The sequence below is a fragment of the Arvicanthis niloticus genome, chromosome 2 (genome assembly GCF_011762505.2).
Source record: "Arvicanthis niloticus isolate mArvNil1 chromosome 2, mArvNil1.pat.X, whole genome shotgun sequence".
Taxonomy (NCBI): Eukaryota; Metazoa; Chordata; class Mammalia; order Rodentia; family Muridae; genus Arvicanthis; species Arvicanthis niloticus.
Genome location: NC_047659.1, coordinates 22,243,732 through 22,259,160, shown reverse-complemented (window position 1 = coordinate 22,259,160; position 15,429 = coordinate 22,243,732). Strand labels below are relative to the sequence as shown.

Below are 15,429 nucleotides of genomic sequence, written 5' to 3'. Positions count from 1 at the left end.
AAATACTGAAATTATAGTCTTAAAAAATCTTGTCACACTCCAAAGGAAATAGTCTAATTGGAAACCCTGCCTATATTTCTTTAGAAAGACGAAAGTGATTCTCTCTTTAACTCTAGTACATTTTTTCCCACCATTTTTTTAACCTCTAAATAATGTCTCCTCCCAAGAGGGAGAAAAGGAATCCTGGACTGAAGCACATAAGGGAAGGCCACTTCCAGACCTCTTTCCAAGTATCCATGTTTTATTAATTTTTAATGAGACATGGGATTCCAGGAATAAGGAGAATAATTACTTGCTGAAAAGTAAATACTTACAAAGCAAGTCAATCATACGCATGTAAAAGAAAATAGCCCTTTTCTCTAGTTTGGAAGGAACTACGTCAAATGCACATTGGAGAATGTTTTTGACTTTTGCATTGCTGATGCCAAACACTCCACAAGACAACTTCAAAAAAAAAAAAAAAAAAAAAAAACGTGAGAATTATTTTGGTTCATGGAGATTTTAGAACATTGTGGCAGAGTTCAGTGTAGCAAGAGCCAGTTGCTGAATGCTTCAATCTGATGAGGGAAGGTGATAGCAGTCATTTCCATCGTATGGACTAGAAAACAGAAAACACTGGATCTCAATGAATGGTGGCTACAACCCCACAGGCTTATCCCAGGTACTTCCATCTGCTTACCTTCTAAACGCTCCACAGTCTGAATACTACGCCTTCCTCACTGGGGAACAAACATTCAGAACATGAGCACACTGGAGGGGGCATTTCATTAAGCAAGATGGATAAGTAGAAGTTCTGAGCTACAAAATGAATCAATGAGTAAATTATGCAGTTTGTGGAGCATTGATTGATGGTTTCAGAAAACACAGTTTAGTTTTAAAATGTTGTGGTGGGTTACAGATGTTACTCAGTGGTTGAGCATCTGTCCAGTACAAAGTCCTGAATTTAATCTGTAACACGAGAGAGAGAGAGAGAGAGAGAGAGAGAGAGAGAGAGAGAGAGAGAGAGAGAGCAAAGATGATGATATTGGTAACCCCTTGCACATAGAACTTTAACTGTCTGTTGAATAAATCTCTTTGATTATTAAATGCAGTGACTTATTTTCCAAATGGCTGAAGGATGCAGTTATACCCAGGATGACCTTAGGAATAATCCCAGCATTAGATAATGTGTCAAAGAGCAAAGTGTCCAGAAGGCTGCACAAAGGCCCACAGTGCCAGTAGGAGACTAGGGGAAAAGAAGGAAAAAGTAATATAACCTGAGAAAGCCTACCTCCACTGGAGAGAGAAATTTTTATCCTGGAAAATTTACCTAAGGATTTTCCTAACAATTGAATTATTAGAGGAAACCTTGTATAAGCCAGAATTTACTTATCTTAGAGAGCTTCTTTGTCAGGGCAGTAGAAATAAGGAGACATACATGTTGGCAAAGATGCATGGTAGCTTTCATATTCTCAAACATTCATAAGGACTTTGAATTTCTGTGTGAGAAGACTATCATAAAGGAGTTGTATAAAACTGGGTAAGTGAATTGCTCATATAGGCGGTTAAATTAGCAAAGTATACAATCTAAAACTCTTTGAAACTAAGAGAGAATGGGGATTTGAGACAGAACCATTTAAGATAAATAATGCTAGTTATATCCATTGCTCTAAGAGAGTACATATAAGCAAATGGTGAAAGAAAAGTTACCCTGAAGTGGAGATTTGTAGAAACTATTCTTACAAATCATGGTGGAAAATAAAAACAAGTCAGAATAGGCTCTTAGGAACAGAACCATTGTTTCCTTAGGACAGCCTTATATCCTATTCATTTAAAAGGGTGGTATCAGGAAACCTAGCCTTCACAGTGAGAGAGGAGGCCACAGTCTCTTTCTCTGTCTTTTCTGGAAGAGTCTGTCTTTACTAAGTTTGTCTCATCTCTAGCACCAGACACAGCTAATGAAGCCTGTCTGGTGATCACAAATCCTATTTCTGTTTCAACAAGCATTTCTTGGGCCTATGAATAGTTGGGTGATATCTTCTTGTTAATTTTAACTGAAACTAATTTTTGTGGATGCTCATTTCTTATTACAAATCTGTCTTCTTCAAGGAAAATACTCTTGCCTCCTGTCCTCTCAAGATTGCTGTCAGTGTTTCATGTTACCTTTGAATGTTTACACCACAGAAGACAAATGTTGACTCTGACACCAAATATTAACTATTAAACAAATGAACAGACAAACAGAAAAACCAGTCTCAGCCATCACAGTGCTATTTGGTATCTCATTCTCCAAAGCACTTGTGCTAGGTGTGTGGGATTATGACCGCCTCATATGTGACTTGAGCCTATTCACACAACTTTCATGGACATGTGCCACCTATGTTACTAATATTTGCCCTTAGTCATCCCCAACAAAAAAGAGTATGCCTCCATACCCGAGCCATGCAATCAACCAAGAGTAGGACTCCCTCCTTAATGCTATGGCTTATAAACATACAGTTATAATTAGCATGCTTTTTTTTTTTTTTTTTTTTTTGGTTGTGTTTGTGATTCTTCTGTTTAGTAAAGATAGCATTGCAGGAGGTAAAGAGAGAATGTGTATACAATCAACTTCTGTGTCATGATGTTTGCTTTTCTACTTTATAGATACATTAGAAAGTATATAAATCTGCTTACCATATAATTGATGTATTGGAGACATGTGGGTGAGCATGATCTTTTAATTATCTTTACTATTTGCTTATGTGAGTAAATTCTAAAAATGTTAATTTTGTAATTAATTTCTAACACATTGTTGGGCAACAGTGAATAGGATTTTTGGTTTGGTTTGGTTTAGTTTTTGTAAATTACCCAAAGGCTTAGATTACTGTGTTAGTTTTAGAAGTTACTTATTTCTTATTCCTGTCTACTTTCTCCCTAAGTTGGTTTCAACATAAGAATCCACAGAAATCACTTCCATGAATGTGCTTGATTTTTTTTTATGTCATCTGTATTTTGTGAACCGTATCTACTTATGTCACTTTTGCATGAGTCTTATCTTTCTTTCATATACCCTAGTAATACTCTCCACTAACACAAACTCATGTAGAGTTTCTCCTTTGAGGTCATCATTTTCCCAAGAGAATGCCTCTTCCCATCCCTCCTGCCATCACTGATATAGAGCATCAGCCATCTACCTGCCCCATGCTTTTCACCCATGGTTCTTCAGGCCTCCAGTAGCATTTCCTAGAGTTCCCTGGGTTAAACATTAGTTCTGAAGATTCCACATTAGGGTGGTTTCTTGTTTCATAGAGTGCTAAGTTTGAGAGAGAGTTTCTATATATTATGATATACAAGGTACTCAAGAGAGTGAACAAATAGACATTTGCATAGCACATGGTAGTATGCAACTGTAAAAGCCCTCTACTGAATGAATGTTGTGTAACCCAGCATTTCCTAAACTTGTTTTCTTAAGAAACATTTTTGGGTGTCCTACAGAATTGATGTTGCATAAAACAAATTCTGTGAGGGCTCCAGACTTAAGTGCAAAGTGGTAAGCTGTACTAGTCCTTCCATCCCATACTTGAAATGGATCTAGATGGCTCTCCTTTGGATACCACAGGCCCCAACTGGGCAGCTCAGCATTAGCATCCCATCTCTCTTCTCTGACTCAGATGGATGGATTTGATCATTTGCACTGCCTTATCCTCCTCACTCACCTAACATTCAGCATCATTTGTGAAATGTACCTCTTGTCTTCCCAGTCTCTTTGATGAAGCAAGACTATGCATCATCTTCATCTTGTGGACTATATTTCATAGGAATATGTTTACTTGTTTGTCTATAAAACTATAGGTAGAAATTACTTTGATAAGTATTTTTATTACAATCCCTGAGTAGTACATCTCCCATGAATACATTTCTGCTGAAACCTTCCCTTAAGCATTTTATGCATCGTGTGTGTGTGTGTGTGTGTGTGTGTGTGTGTGTGTGTGTCTGGCTTCCTTCTCTTGCTCTAAACTCTGCCTTCCTTCTTGAATCTCTGGTCAGCTCCATCCATCTCTGTACTTTAGCAGAAATTACTTGAGATGGTGAGGAGATTTCCCTTCACTTAGTGTCCTTCTCATCTTCATTTAAACTTAGAGTCTGTTGCTTCTCCTGACTGACTTAAGGCCCAGTTCTAGATTTCTATGTGTGGACTTAAAAAAGTGTGGGAGAGAAGGATATAAATTTGGACCTAGGAAACACTTGCCTAAGCTTGTCTATACACTCTGCCTGGCATGGTACTAGGATTTTATGACAATATCTTTGGAGACTGTAGGACAGAGATGGGAAAGATTAGGTTTTGAAAAGAAAAACTGCAAGAAGGAACCCTCTTTCATGTATTGGCCATAGGTTAGGGAAGAAAGTTAGAAGGGAGAGTCCTCTGGCAAGTAACAGATTGGAAGTGTGGGAATGAGTGTGCTGAATCACGTTCGTGAGAATTTCTGACCGTGCTTCTGAGAAATCTCTGATCCATGCTCTGAAAGGCAGGTCTTCTGTTTTCTTTCTCTCCTTATTCTCATTCATATTCATTTTCTCTCTCTCTCTCTCTCTCTCTCTCTCTCTCTCTCTCTCTCTCTCTCTCTCTCTCTCTCTCTCTCTCTCTCTCTCTCTCTCTCTCTCCTCATTAGCAGCTCCAGGGGAGTTGGAGCTGAGAAAAGGAAGAAAGTGTTGCCCCTTGAGCCTGTGCAGACTCTCTGCAGGTTAGCTGTAGGACATGCTGTCCATTTCCATGTTAGCCCATCTCTAAGGGAGTTTTTTTTTAAAAAGCACGAGAACATTTTATTGCAGGTGTCTCTTAACTGTAGATTATAAATAGTGCCTGGTTAAGAATATCCTGGGTGGGTTAATTAGAGTGATGACTATTGTTAAGCAAACTGCTTGTTAGTATTATGCCTGTTTGAACTTGGTATTGATGAGAAGTAATTGGCTACAGAACTGCATTCCGAAAGGCAGAAAGGCTATTGTTTCTTAATTTGTTATGGCAATAAATTGTTTACATAAATATATCTATGAAAATATGAGCTCCAAGGCACAGAGATTCACTTTGTACAGGATGGTGAATAATATTGTTTTATTTTCAGATTAATGCACTTGTCCAGCCTGCCTAAAAGCCAGCTTTATTGAAATTAAGTAGTTAAAATTTATTTTATTTTCTGCTATCACTCGTGCTACAAAGTGTATGAGAGTAGTTTTTTAACTTACCCTAACTAAAGGAGGTGCCTTGTTAGATCCAGGTAATTACCTAAATACTTCTTTGGGTGACAATCACTATAATAAACAGACTGTTAAAGAAAAATGTGAAAAGATGTATAAATAAAGAAAAAATTGCTATAAGCACCTTCTTCTAGGTACTGGATGGTTATCTATGTTATTTATTGGTATTTTGTCCAGCTCAATTCTTAAGTTTCCCAGCTCTAGCATTCCATGGGGAGTTTATTCTGTGAGCTAATAAATTATACCGTCAGGGAGTTTTTCTTGAAATTCAGCTTAAAATTTCCCATTCTTAATTTCATCTCATTATTCCTAGTTATACCCCCTTGTACCAGGCTAAATAATTATTCTTTCTCCTTAGAGACGCCTATTATGTATCCGTCTAGTTGTCATTTCACCAGGCCATTCATATTTAGCTCCTTTAATCTGTCCTCATAAATCAACTCTTCCATTGCCTTAATCATTATTATTGCTCTTCTAAGAACTATCTAATTTTCAAACATATACAGTCGTCCAGGACCCCTGTGAAATCAGCATGCACTGAGACTCAGCTTCTTCTGACCTCTGCCAGAAGAACCAGAACCCAATGTGCTGGTTACTACTGGGCCAAGTCTGCACTTGCTAATCTGAGCTAGTTCAGGATGTTTCCAGTGACATTTTCCTTTTGCCCATCCTAATTTCAAGATTGATTCTGTTTTCATGGGTTCATGGGATGGGATTTGTAAGCTCTTTGAGTTGCAGTCCTGATTATATCCTGCATCTTTCTGTACCACCTATCAAGGCAGCTGCTGTGTTAATATGGGAGTATGAACATCCTGAGAATGCTTTGGTAGGCATGTGGGGTACAATCAGGCCTAAAACCTGCCCACAACAAAATTCCTTGTCAGTGATCAACTCTTACTGTTTACAGCCCTAGAGCCAATCTCCTATCCTTTTTAATTTGCAGTTTCCCTCGAATTCTGGACAGTATAAATAGATTTTAATAGAGGAAGATGGGTCAGGATACTCTTTTCTAAAAGTGAAGATATTGTTTCAGTGCCCATCAATTTATTTGTAATTGTGAATTCTTTGTGCACTGTTTGTAATTTTGTTGGAATGGAATCTTTTTTCCTTTTGCTGGCATTCTTTATCTGCATAAACAAGTAGACGTACATTTCTGCTGCTTTCCAGATGTGTCTGAGGCTGGAGGCTCCTTCTCTTACTATCTGTCCTTTCCTGGAAGTTAAAAGTTTGTCACACACACACACACACACACACACACACACACACACACACACACACACACCTACCCATTGTGGTCCTCAGTGAGAACTTAAATGCCTTTCATATTATGATTTTGTTTTAGGAAGAAAGTTCATTTGTTCCTTTAAATTTTCAGTAACTATATGACATAACATTACAATCTGTAAATGCCCAGGCTTTTTCCCCACTTTAAATCAAAGACTGTCTCATTTTTTTTTATTAAGGAACATAGAGAATTTGTACAATTCTTTGTAGTTTCTCTCTGTGTGCTGTCATCTGTTTAGCACTAGGGGAGGCAGGAATTCAATGTACTGTTGATATTTCTCTGTTTGGAATCAGAATAGATATGAGGCTTCTTTTAAAAAGCATAGTAGTCCCTGAAGACACCTTTAGGTTGTAGACTCTCCATGCTATGCAATATATAGGCTGTTCAGTTCATATGCACTCCCTATGTTTTCTGGTGTCCCTCATCAGGCCTGGCTTTAGGCCTCGTTAACTCTCTCTACTCGTTTCCCGTAAGCACTGCCCTCACTCCTCAGTGCACCTGGCTTTTGTTTGCCTTTGAGTATCTTTTACTCTCTGTGCTTCCGGGCCATCCCTCTCCTGCCCACCCACCCCCAGCAAGGGGGCATGTATGCACCCATATGTATGTTTTTAATTTCAATCACAACCTTTATTCACCTTGCTAGAAATAAGGGACCTAAACTAACAGCTTCATGAAACAAGTCTTCAGATTCCACAGTTGGTATCTAAAACAGTTTTGTTTTATTATTTTATTTTTCTGTTTCCTATTTCCTTTACCTTTGCAAGAAAGCCAAACTATCTTTTACAGAGTACCCACTTCCCAGTAAATCCTGCCATTCATCACGTGTTATAGTTTTTTACTCTGTTTCACGAGACTTTTTCTGTCTTCAGAATCCCACTTTTTCTCAGCAAGTGTCCCCAGGGACTAGCCCAAAGTTCCTGTGTCGTTCTCACCTATCCTCTGGTATGTCACTCATAAACCCTTATCTTCTCCGTTTCTGCCTATTCCACCTACAGAGGCTCCCCGACCCTGTGCAGCCATCACCATGGAACAGCTGAAGGGCTACGCTGCCCTATGACAAGGCCTTCTGAAGGCTCTGTGCTTCCACTAAGTATTCTGTGGAGGGAGGCTTTTGATTCACCTCTGTAGTGTGGCAATAGTCCTTCAAAATCCCTTCCTCCACCTATAACTGTCATTCACTCTGCTTCCAGGAGTTGTCTTCCCCACCTGCCCCTAAAGTACATGTATTCTCTGTACTTTTTGCTAAGTTAGCAAAAGGCTTAGTCTCTGGATGAGCTTACAGAATTCTGAGAGTTTAGTCACCTGGCCCAGCCAGCTCCTCCAGAACTGATTCCTGGACTCTAGGTTGTGTGCTACTCCAAAATGAAGCCCTCTTTCTGTACATCCGTTTCTAGTGTCCTCCAAATACAGAACTTGCCTGCCTTGTAAAATCTTTCCATAAAGCCATCTTTAAGCTTTTACTGATCTGCAAGTCAGAGATACTTTTTTATTTCCAGTTTCAGAAGTTGTAGTATCTGCTACGGTGTAGAAAGGGTTGCTGACATAGACTAGGTGGCTGCTCCCTCATCTTTCTCCCACTCTCAGCACTCGGTTTGCTCCCCATAGATGAGTAGCTCCTTGAGGTTAGACCTTGGAAGGGTATAGATGGCTCTTTGATTTTTGCGTATGTTAGAATTTTTTTTAAGAATTTTTAAAATTTCAGTTCTTTCAAATCAGTACCATATTTAGCTGTTTGACAAGGCACTATAAGAAAACATAGAGATGAAAATTACAAAGAGTAAAGTGTGCTTCAGGAAACATCAGCCATGTCAACGTAATAGAGAGTATATATAGGTTCCCAGGAACACGATACAGCCCATGAACAGAGATGTCAAGAGTTAACCAAGGAAGATTGTCAGTGAATGATGAGAATTGTTTTAGGCTTTGGCATGACTGCAAACACAAAATGGGAATCCAGAAAGACAAATGAGTGAGAGGCGATAACTACATCCATGGTCCTGTGATCTACAGTGTGTGCCACACCAGTTTGTAGTTGGAAACTATTAAAGAAAGTCGTGACCAACTTCAAACCTTTGAGCTTTCTTTTGGTGACTAATACTTGTTGCACTTTTCCTAAGAACTTTTGTCATAACATCTTTATTTTTTCTCAGTTTTGTATGTCGTCACTGTGTCCTTATAGGAAGGTAAGGGACTAGTTTTACTTTTTTTTTCCACTAAAAGCATATTGCATTCCCTTTTTGTAACAGATTCATGCCCAAGCACAAAATAGCCCACTTAAGGAGGATGCTCAGCCTTATTGGAAATGATGCCGCAGCTCTGTCTGTGGCGCTTCCTCCTCAACCAGAGCAGAGGGTTTCTAAGAAGTTACTGGAGAATTTTGAATCAAAGTCTGCTGAGCAAGAAACCCTGGACAACCTGTCTCTCCATAAATCAGTCTCTCTTCCTTTGAGTAAAGAAAACCTGCGTCTTGATTCCAGCACCTTTTTGTGCGGAGCTGAAGACCAGCAAAGACCGCTGCATATTGTGTGGCCTCACAGGTGGTAAGTCAAGACATGGTGCTTTCTCAGAGTCTTACAGAATGTATTTTCATGGTGGACTTTCTAAAGTGCTGTCCTTGTAGGTTTAGAAAAGGATGGCTTGGATTTTCATTTACCGATTCACATGGCAGTATTACTGTACCAGTTCAGCTATAAGGCAGCACTGCCCATAAGTGTGCATTAACTATTGTGTTTTTATTTTATATGTGAATTATAGATAACATTTGTAATGATTTGCTCAACTTGTAATAGCAGCCAGACATATTTAAAATATCAAATAGTATTCAAGAAGTTTCAAAGTAGACAAATCATATGCCATTTTATTTATATATATGTATATTCCCAGTGCCTGTTAATCTAGAATTAGTTCACATATGGATTTCAATAAACTACATCACTGTAAAACAATACTTTACACTCCTTACTCTTGCTTTGACCAATGTCAACTGGACAGCTTCATTTTATTTGTAGTGTATTATTGCATGTAAAGCGGTCTCTCTCCTGCCAAATGCTTTTATATTGTGCTAGTCAAAATTGTCTAGCTGAATGTCTTCTCATCACAGGAAAATCAATGCAGCATATAATCCCACCAAATATAAACTCGTAAACCTAGCCCCGGCTTCTATAAATTAGGATTTAAGGAGGTAAAATGTCCTGATAATCTTCTGGTATTAGGCATGAATATTTTAATCTAGTTTTTATTCCTCCCAGTTAGTTTAATCTGCATGTGGCCTGATTAGAGTTGCTTCCCCTACAGATTATGGCCTCTTTATTGCCGCAGTGCTGGGCTGATCATTAGGTCCGATAGAAAGCAACTGTTTGCAGGTGAAGTAATAAGCACACACACCGGCAGGAAAGCGCCTTTGCCCAGGATTTGCCTCCAAGCATATTAAAACTCTTCTAGCTCTCCCAGTTGATCTGCAGCATCTGGTACCTAAAGGGATTCTGCCTTTGATTCTAAATGCATGAACCTGAAATTCAGGGGCTAAGCATTGTTATGCGATGCAGTGTGGGGCTTGTTTGTTCACTGTCACCCTTCCAGCCCCATGTTGTCCTCAGAGTGTCACAGGACTCGGTATTCTTTCATGTGATTTCAAGTAGAGTGGGTCAGGATGAAATGAGCCTATTTGAAGGTAAAGTACCCTTTTACTGCCTTCTGTAAACCCCTAGTCCATTAACCTTTGCTTCCCTCTGAATAGTTATTACAAGAAAGTCAATTCTAAAAGTTTGGTTCTAGATTTTCATTAAAATGTTAAATAATTTGGAAACTGTGGGTATAACACAATCTAGAAGCAAGGTTCTCACAACATTGAGAACCGTGTTAGTCAACACTGCACAGAATTAGACAGAGCTATGTTAATAAAATTAACAATATTAAATTGAATAATCCCCTTTCTTCCTTTGTATATTTTTGCTTTAATTTAATTTAATTGCCTAAAGTTAGTTGCTTAAAGAGATGCAGCATGATGTTTGTGCACATTCTTATTGTTAGAGCTAAATTATTTTTAATTTGGAGAAGAGGGGAAAAAAGCCGCATCAGCAAGAGTAAATGCCAAAATATAAAAGTAACACATTCATCCTTACGGGTAATATAGTAGAACATTGGAAACTTGGAGGTTGCCAGACACATAGCTAACATTAGGGCTAATTTTGAAAATCTAGCGTGCAGTCAATTTTACTGATGCCTGGGGACATACAAGGTAGAAGCTGACAAGAGAACTAATTTTGTTTGGGTTATTTACTGCTATGCATCATCCACGGGTTCCCGCCTGACACACAGCTATATGAAGGGGATATTATCACACACTAAAAATTTATGTTGACATTCGATATTTGTTCAATATGTCAGCAGTATTACTTTCATAATCAAAAGAGTAAGAAAAAGAAAAAAGAAAAGCACTTTATGCTCATATAGATATATCTTTTTAATAACAGTCTATAAGGTTAATATAGTTTACCTTTGAGAGTATACAATGAAAACAAGCAGGGTTAGGAGGGGAAATGACAGAAAGCATCAACCCGAGCTGTTTGTTTGCCATTACCTACGCGAGCCATGTCAGCTCTCTGGCCCGCGTCTGATAGCTATTTGTTGTACAGAGAGCACAGCATAAAAAAAATATCAAACTCTTAATACTATTGTGTGCCCATAACCATCTGTCACTGCTAGCCTGGAGATGAGAGGAAGATTAGGAGGAATAAACACTGAGCCGCCGAGCATTGGTAAAGCCTTCGGGCAAAAAACTCTTGTGGGGACATCAAAGACATTCTAATTCCGAGGCAGTCAAGGATTACAGTGTGTAACCTGTGCTGACAACAGATAAATGACTGGCAATATTGTGCCAGAGCTGTTGGGTCCTGCATGGAGTACTGATGATGATGATGATGATGTTATCTTGCAGAATGGACTCTGCTGGGATAATTTTATGATAAAACACTTTTTTCAAATGCCACTGGGTCTAGGCAGACATTTACTAGCTACAGGGGTAGCAATCAGTTTCTTCAAAATTTACTGTTCTAAGCCCATTAGAGTTCCGGCACAGCAAGACTCTTCAATGAAAAGCTAAAATGCCTATGTTTTCTTTAGGAGAATATATGCAAATGTTGGGAGCTGAACTCCTACCCTTTAGTGGTAGGTGCTTTATCATCTGATTTATGTAAATTTGCTCATAAAAATCAGTTTATTTTTAATTGGTGAATATGAATTAGAAAATTAAGACTCTGGTTCAGCATTCATCCCCAGCTTCAAGCACGCATTCATTTAGGCTTCCAGTTGTATGGCTGGAAATCCCATCATTGACCTATCACTATGAATTGTATTCTCAGGGAAAGCAGGGGTTCACTGGAAACGAGTGGGGCAGTCTGGGTCTCTTATGCAGTCCTGTTCCTTTACTACATGCTCCGGCTCACTGTGCCCTAGTCGGCACCTGAGCCACTTTAACTCATGAGTAGCTATGGAAGCTCTGCTGTCTGCTGCACTTTTGTCTCGGTCTTGCCCATTTTCTAGAGAAGAATGAACAGGGGACATAGCTGCACTGCTGTCTCCCTCCTCCTCATCATCACAGGAACCACGTTGTGAAATCCTGCAGTTGCAGTAGATTCCACGATGGGATCATGAACGGCTCAAACACTGTGTTAAAGCTAACACATCCTGTACTGAGTCCACCAGATACTGACCCTCCTTTGTAAAATCTGTATAGAAATCAAGTGACAGTTTCTAGAAGATCCATTCTGACTTATTATCTGTGTTAAAATGTCTGTGTGTGAGAACAGACCCTTAAATGCAAGGTTTGCCACCTTTGGTCTTTCTGAACCTGCGATTGTGAGGACTGCAGTGTACAACCTATGCTGACAGTAGATAAATAACTGATAGTATTTAGCAGACTTTCTGGGTTCTCTGCAGAGTAATTTGTTTTCTCCTTCCTACCCAGTCCTTAATGTTTTGTCATAAACAACTGTAGCACAACACAGCTAATAGAAATGACTTAGAGAAAGACCTGTGAAATACACTGGATTTTGCAAAACTTGTTTTTTAAAGCTGTTTCTTTCCAAAAAGTACAGCACTGCCCTAGCTTCCAACCTTTATGTAAAGGTTTCTGTATTATAATGGGCACAAAAACTTACTGCTAGATGGAGAGTCAAAGCAAGTGCAGCACATAGTCAAAGCTCACACTTGTCCAGGCCCCTGTTCTCCAGCAAACACACTTAAAAAGGAGTGGGCCAGGCAGGTGGACTAGAGCCTGAAAACACTTACACAGGAAGTCCGATGACCCCAAACCCATGAAAATGTGAAAGGAGAGAAGCAGCTCCACATAGCTATCCTCTGTCCTGTACCCGCACTCCCACATATTCTCATGAGAATAGTAAAGGTTTCCAAAAGGAGTGAGATGCCAAAGGGCGTTGTTTAGATCATACCTATAAGTATGTACTGTTTCAGACATGAAAACTGAGGACAGTCTGTAAATCACATTGTGGTCCTCCTCTTCCTCCTTCCTCCTCCTCTCCCTCCTCTTCCTTCTTTTTGGTGTTTTGGTTTGTTTGTTTGTTTGTTTGTTTGAGACAGAGTCTCATCTCCCTATGTTGCTCTGGCTGTCCTGGAACTCAACACGTAGCCCAGGCTGTCCTCAACTTTACAGAGATCCACCTGTCTCTGCCTCCTGAGTGCTAGGATTAAAGGCATGTGCCACTATGCCTAGTTCACATTGTCATTTTAAATAACAAGAATACAATAACAAGCACCTGGTAACAAATTATGTTTTATAAAAAATATAGTTTCCAAAATAAAAAAATACTGGTAAAGAATAACATTAATTTACTATATCTGTATACCTGTGGCAATGTATTGTTTAAGTAGACTATGAAGAAAATCTTGCTTCACAGAGAGATAGCACTTTAAAAAGAGTCTTGTAGGGACTATTATACATATGTTAGATATGATGCTCTTCTTTGATGCTATATCAGAACTTAACAGAAGGGCTTTGTTAAAGGTTAGTTGCTTCATGGAATGTGGAGCCTCCACAGTGCATTATCCATGGTCTCTTCCTTGCAGATTGAATAGATTTTCTAGCATCATGTGTAGAACTCATGGAAAACAGAGCCTCACCAAATAGTGCAGTTTTACTGCACATTGACATGAATCATCATGTGATTTAGAGACATCACTATGAATATCATAAGAAACATTCTTGAGTCTGAGAAAGCTCTTAAGCTCATGGTATAGATGCAGTTTCACCAAAACCCTGTTGGGTACTTAAACACATGAATTTATGATAAAAACACATATATCAGTTACCTTCCTTAAAGTGAGCTTCACAGAGTTCATATTTGAAAATACCCAAGTACAGTTAGCAGTGGTGTGTCTATCATTCATTCAGATAAATTCTATTTCCTAAAGAAAGTGGTTCTTTTTATCTCAGAAACGAAGCGTTCGTATACTCATTCTAAAGATAATTATTATGTCTTAATTTTCATAAAAGTTTTTTATATACATATCTAATTGTATCAAGAAAATATAGATATCTATTATAGAGATTCAGTAAGTACTTTCAATGTTTATTGTATCCCCAACCACATTCTTAGATGAATAAAATAGGGGTGTGTGTGTGTGTGTGTGTGTGTGTGTGTGTGTGTGTGTGTCTTCATTCTTTTTCTGTAAAGGCAGGTAGTGAAAACTCAGATCTCTCTAGATGAGTGTGCTCCCTTGCTCTGTTTTGTGCTCAGGCACAGTCTTCCCACAGCCACCTTTGTCCCATAAAAGCATGTGTCACACAGTAAAAAGGTCAAATTATATCTTGGGATATAATAGCTTGTTCCTAAAAACTTTTTGAAAGGGAATTAAATGCTCGGAAATTCACAAACTACCACGGCAAACCACTGTGTAATCATCACCACTAACCATTAGAATTGCTTATTTCTTCTTCATTCCTATGGACTAAATTTTCTGTTCTGGAATGTTAAGATATTGTATCATATTTATTGTATTCTAATTACAATTTTTGTTTTAGTAGTTGACAACAAACTAGTCTTTGTCACATAAAAGAAAACTCAGACAAAACAGAACTTACCTAATAATGAGCTTACAAAACCATAGGCTAAAAAGTTGTGATAAACCTCTTGAGTGGCCCAGACATAGCTGATTGAGAAAGATAAAGGTGGGTTGGGCATGTTAAGGAGCTTGAAATTATAGGAATGGCTACAGTTAAAAGTTTCCCGATTGGTCTGCTGAGATGGCTTAGCAGATAGGGCCCTTGGTGTCAAACCTGACTACACAAGTTCCCCTCCCAGAGTCCACATGGTAAAAAGAAAGATCCAGCTCCCACTAGTTACCTTCTGACCTCTACATTTGCACTGTGGCTTGTTAATTAATACATACACAAACACATAAAAATACTTAATGTAAACTATTTTTAAAGTTCCCTCATTACACCTTTATTTGAACTGTGGGAGAACTGTCAGTCATAACTTTTCACTTTGAGTAGACTGATTTCTCATGATCTATCTGGCAGTTGCAGCTCTTTCCATAAAGTAGTGATCAGTTGATTTATGCAAAGTTGATTAAAATTAAGGGTATGAATTTAGAAAAGACAAAGCTTAGTCATCAGGATTTGGAATGTATTTAGGTGACTCGTTGAATAAGCATGAACCCTATCTAACATTGAAAGAATTGGCATCCACACCGTGAGAGGCTTTGTTGACCCCTAATGAAAATAATTGATGCAAAATAGAAACCTGGGCATTAAAACTTGGTAGGAAAATAAGTTACTTTGTTTTATTTCTTGATGCTGAGGTTTAAAACACAGTTGATCCTTACCTCTGAAATGTATGTTAGATTGTTGGATGAGGGCTTGCCTTGGTTTCTCACTGCCAAAACAACTGGAAAGAGGAGTTTTCCCA

The 15,429-nt window shown here is 38.6% G+C and overlaps 1 protein-coding gene across 13 annotated transcripts in view; it reads left to right on the top strand.

The window, feature by feature from the left end:
* Qtman (queuosine-tRNA mannosyltransferase) overlaps nucleotides 1–15,429 on the top strand; it is a 345,771-nt gene that overhangs the window by 275,088 nt on the left and 55,254 nt on the right. For 11 of the 13 annotated variants that reach the window (XR_013108571.1, XM_076928704.1, XM_076928703.1 and 8 more), the window contains one exon: nucleotides 8,749–9,042. The exons of the other annotated variants lie outside the window; for them this stretch is intronic. Coding sequence is in view for 10 of the 11 variants with exons in the window: in XM_076928704.1 (XP_076784819.1) it covers nucleotides 8,749–9,042 (294 nt within the window). In the remaining variant the exon portion in view is untranslated. The remainder of the gene's footprint in view (nucleotides 1–8,748; nucleotides 9,043–15,429) is intronic. 13 annotated transcript variants of the gene reach the window in all.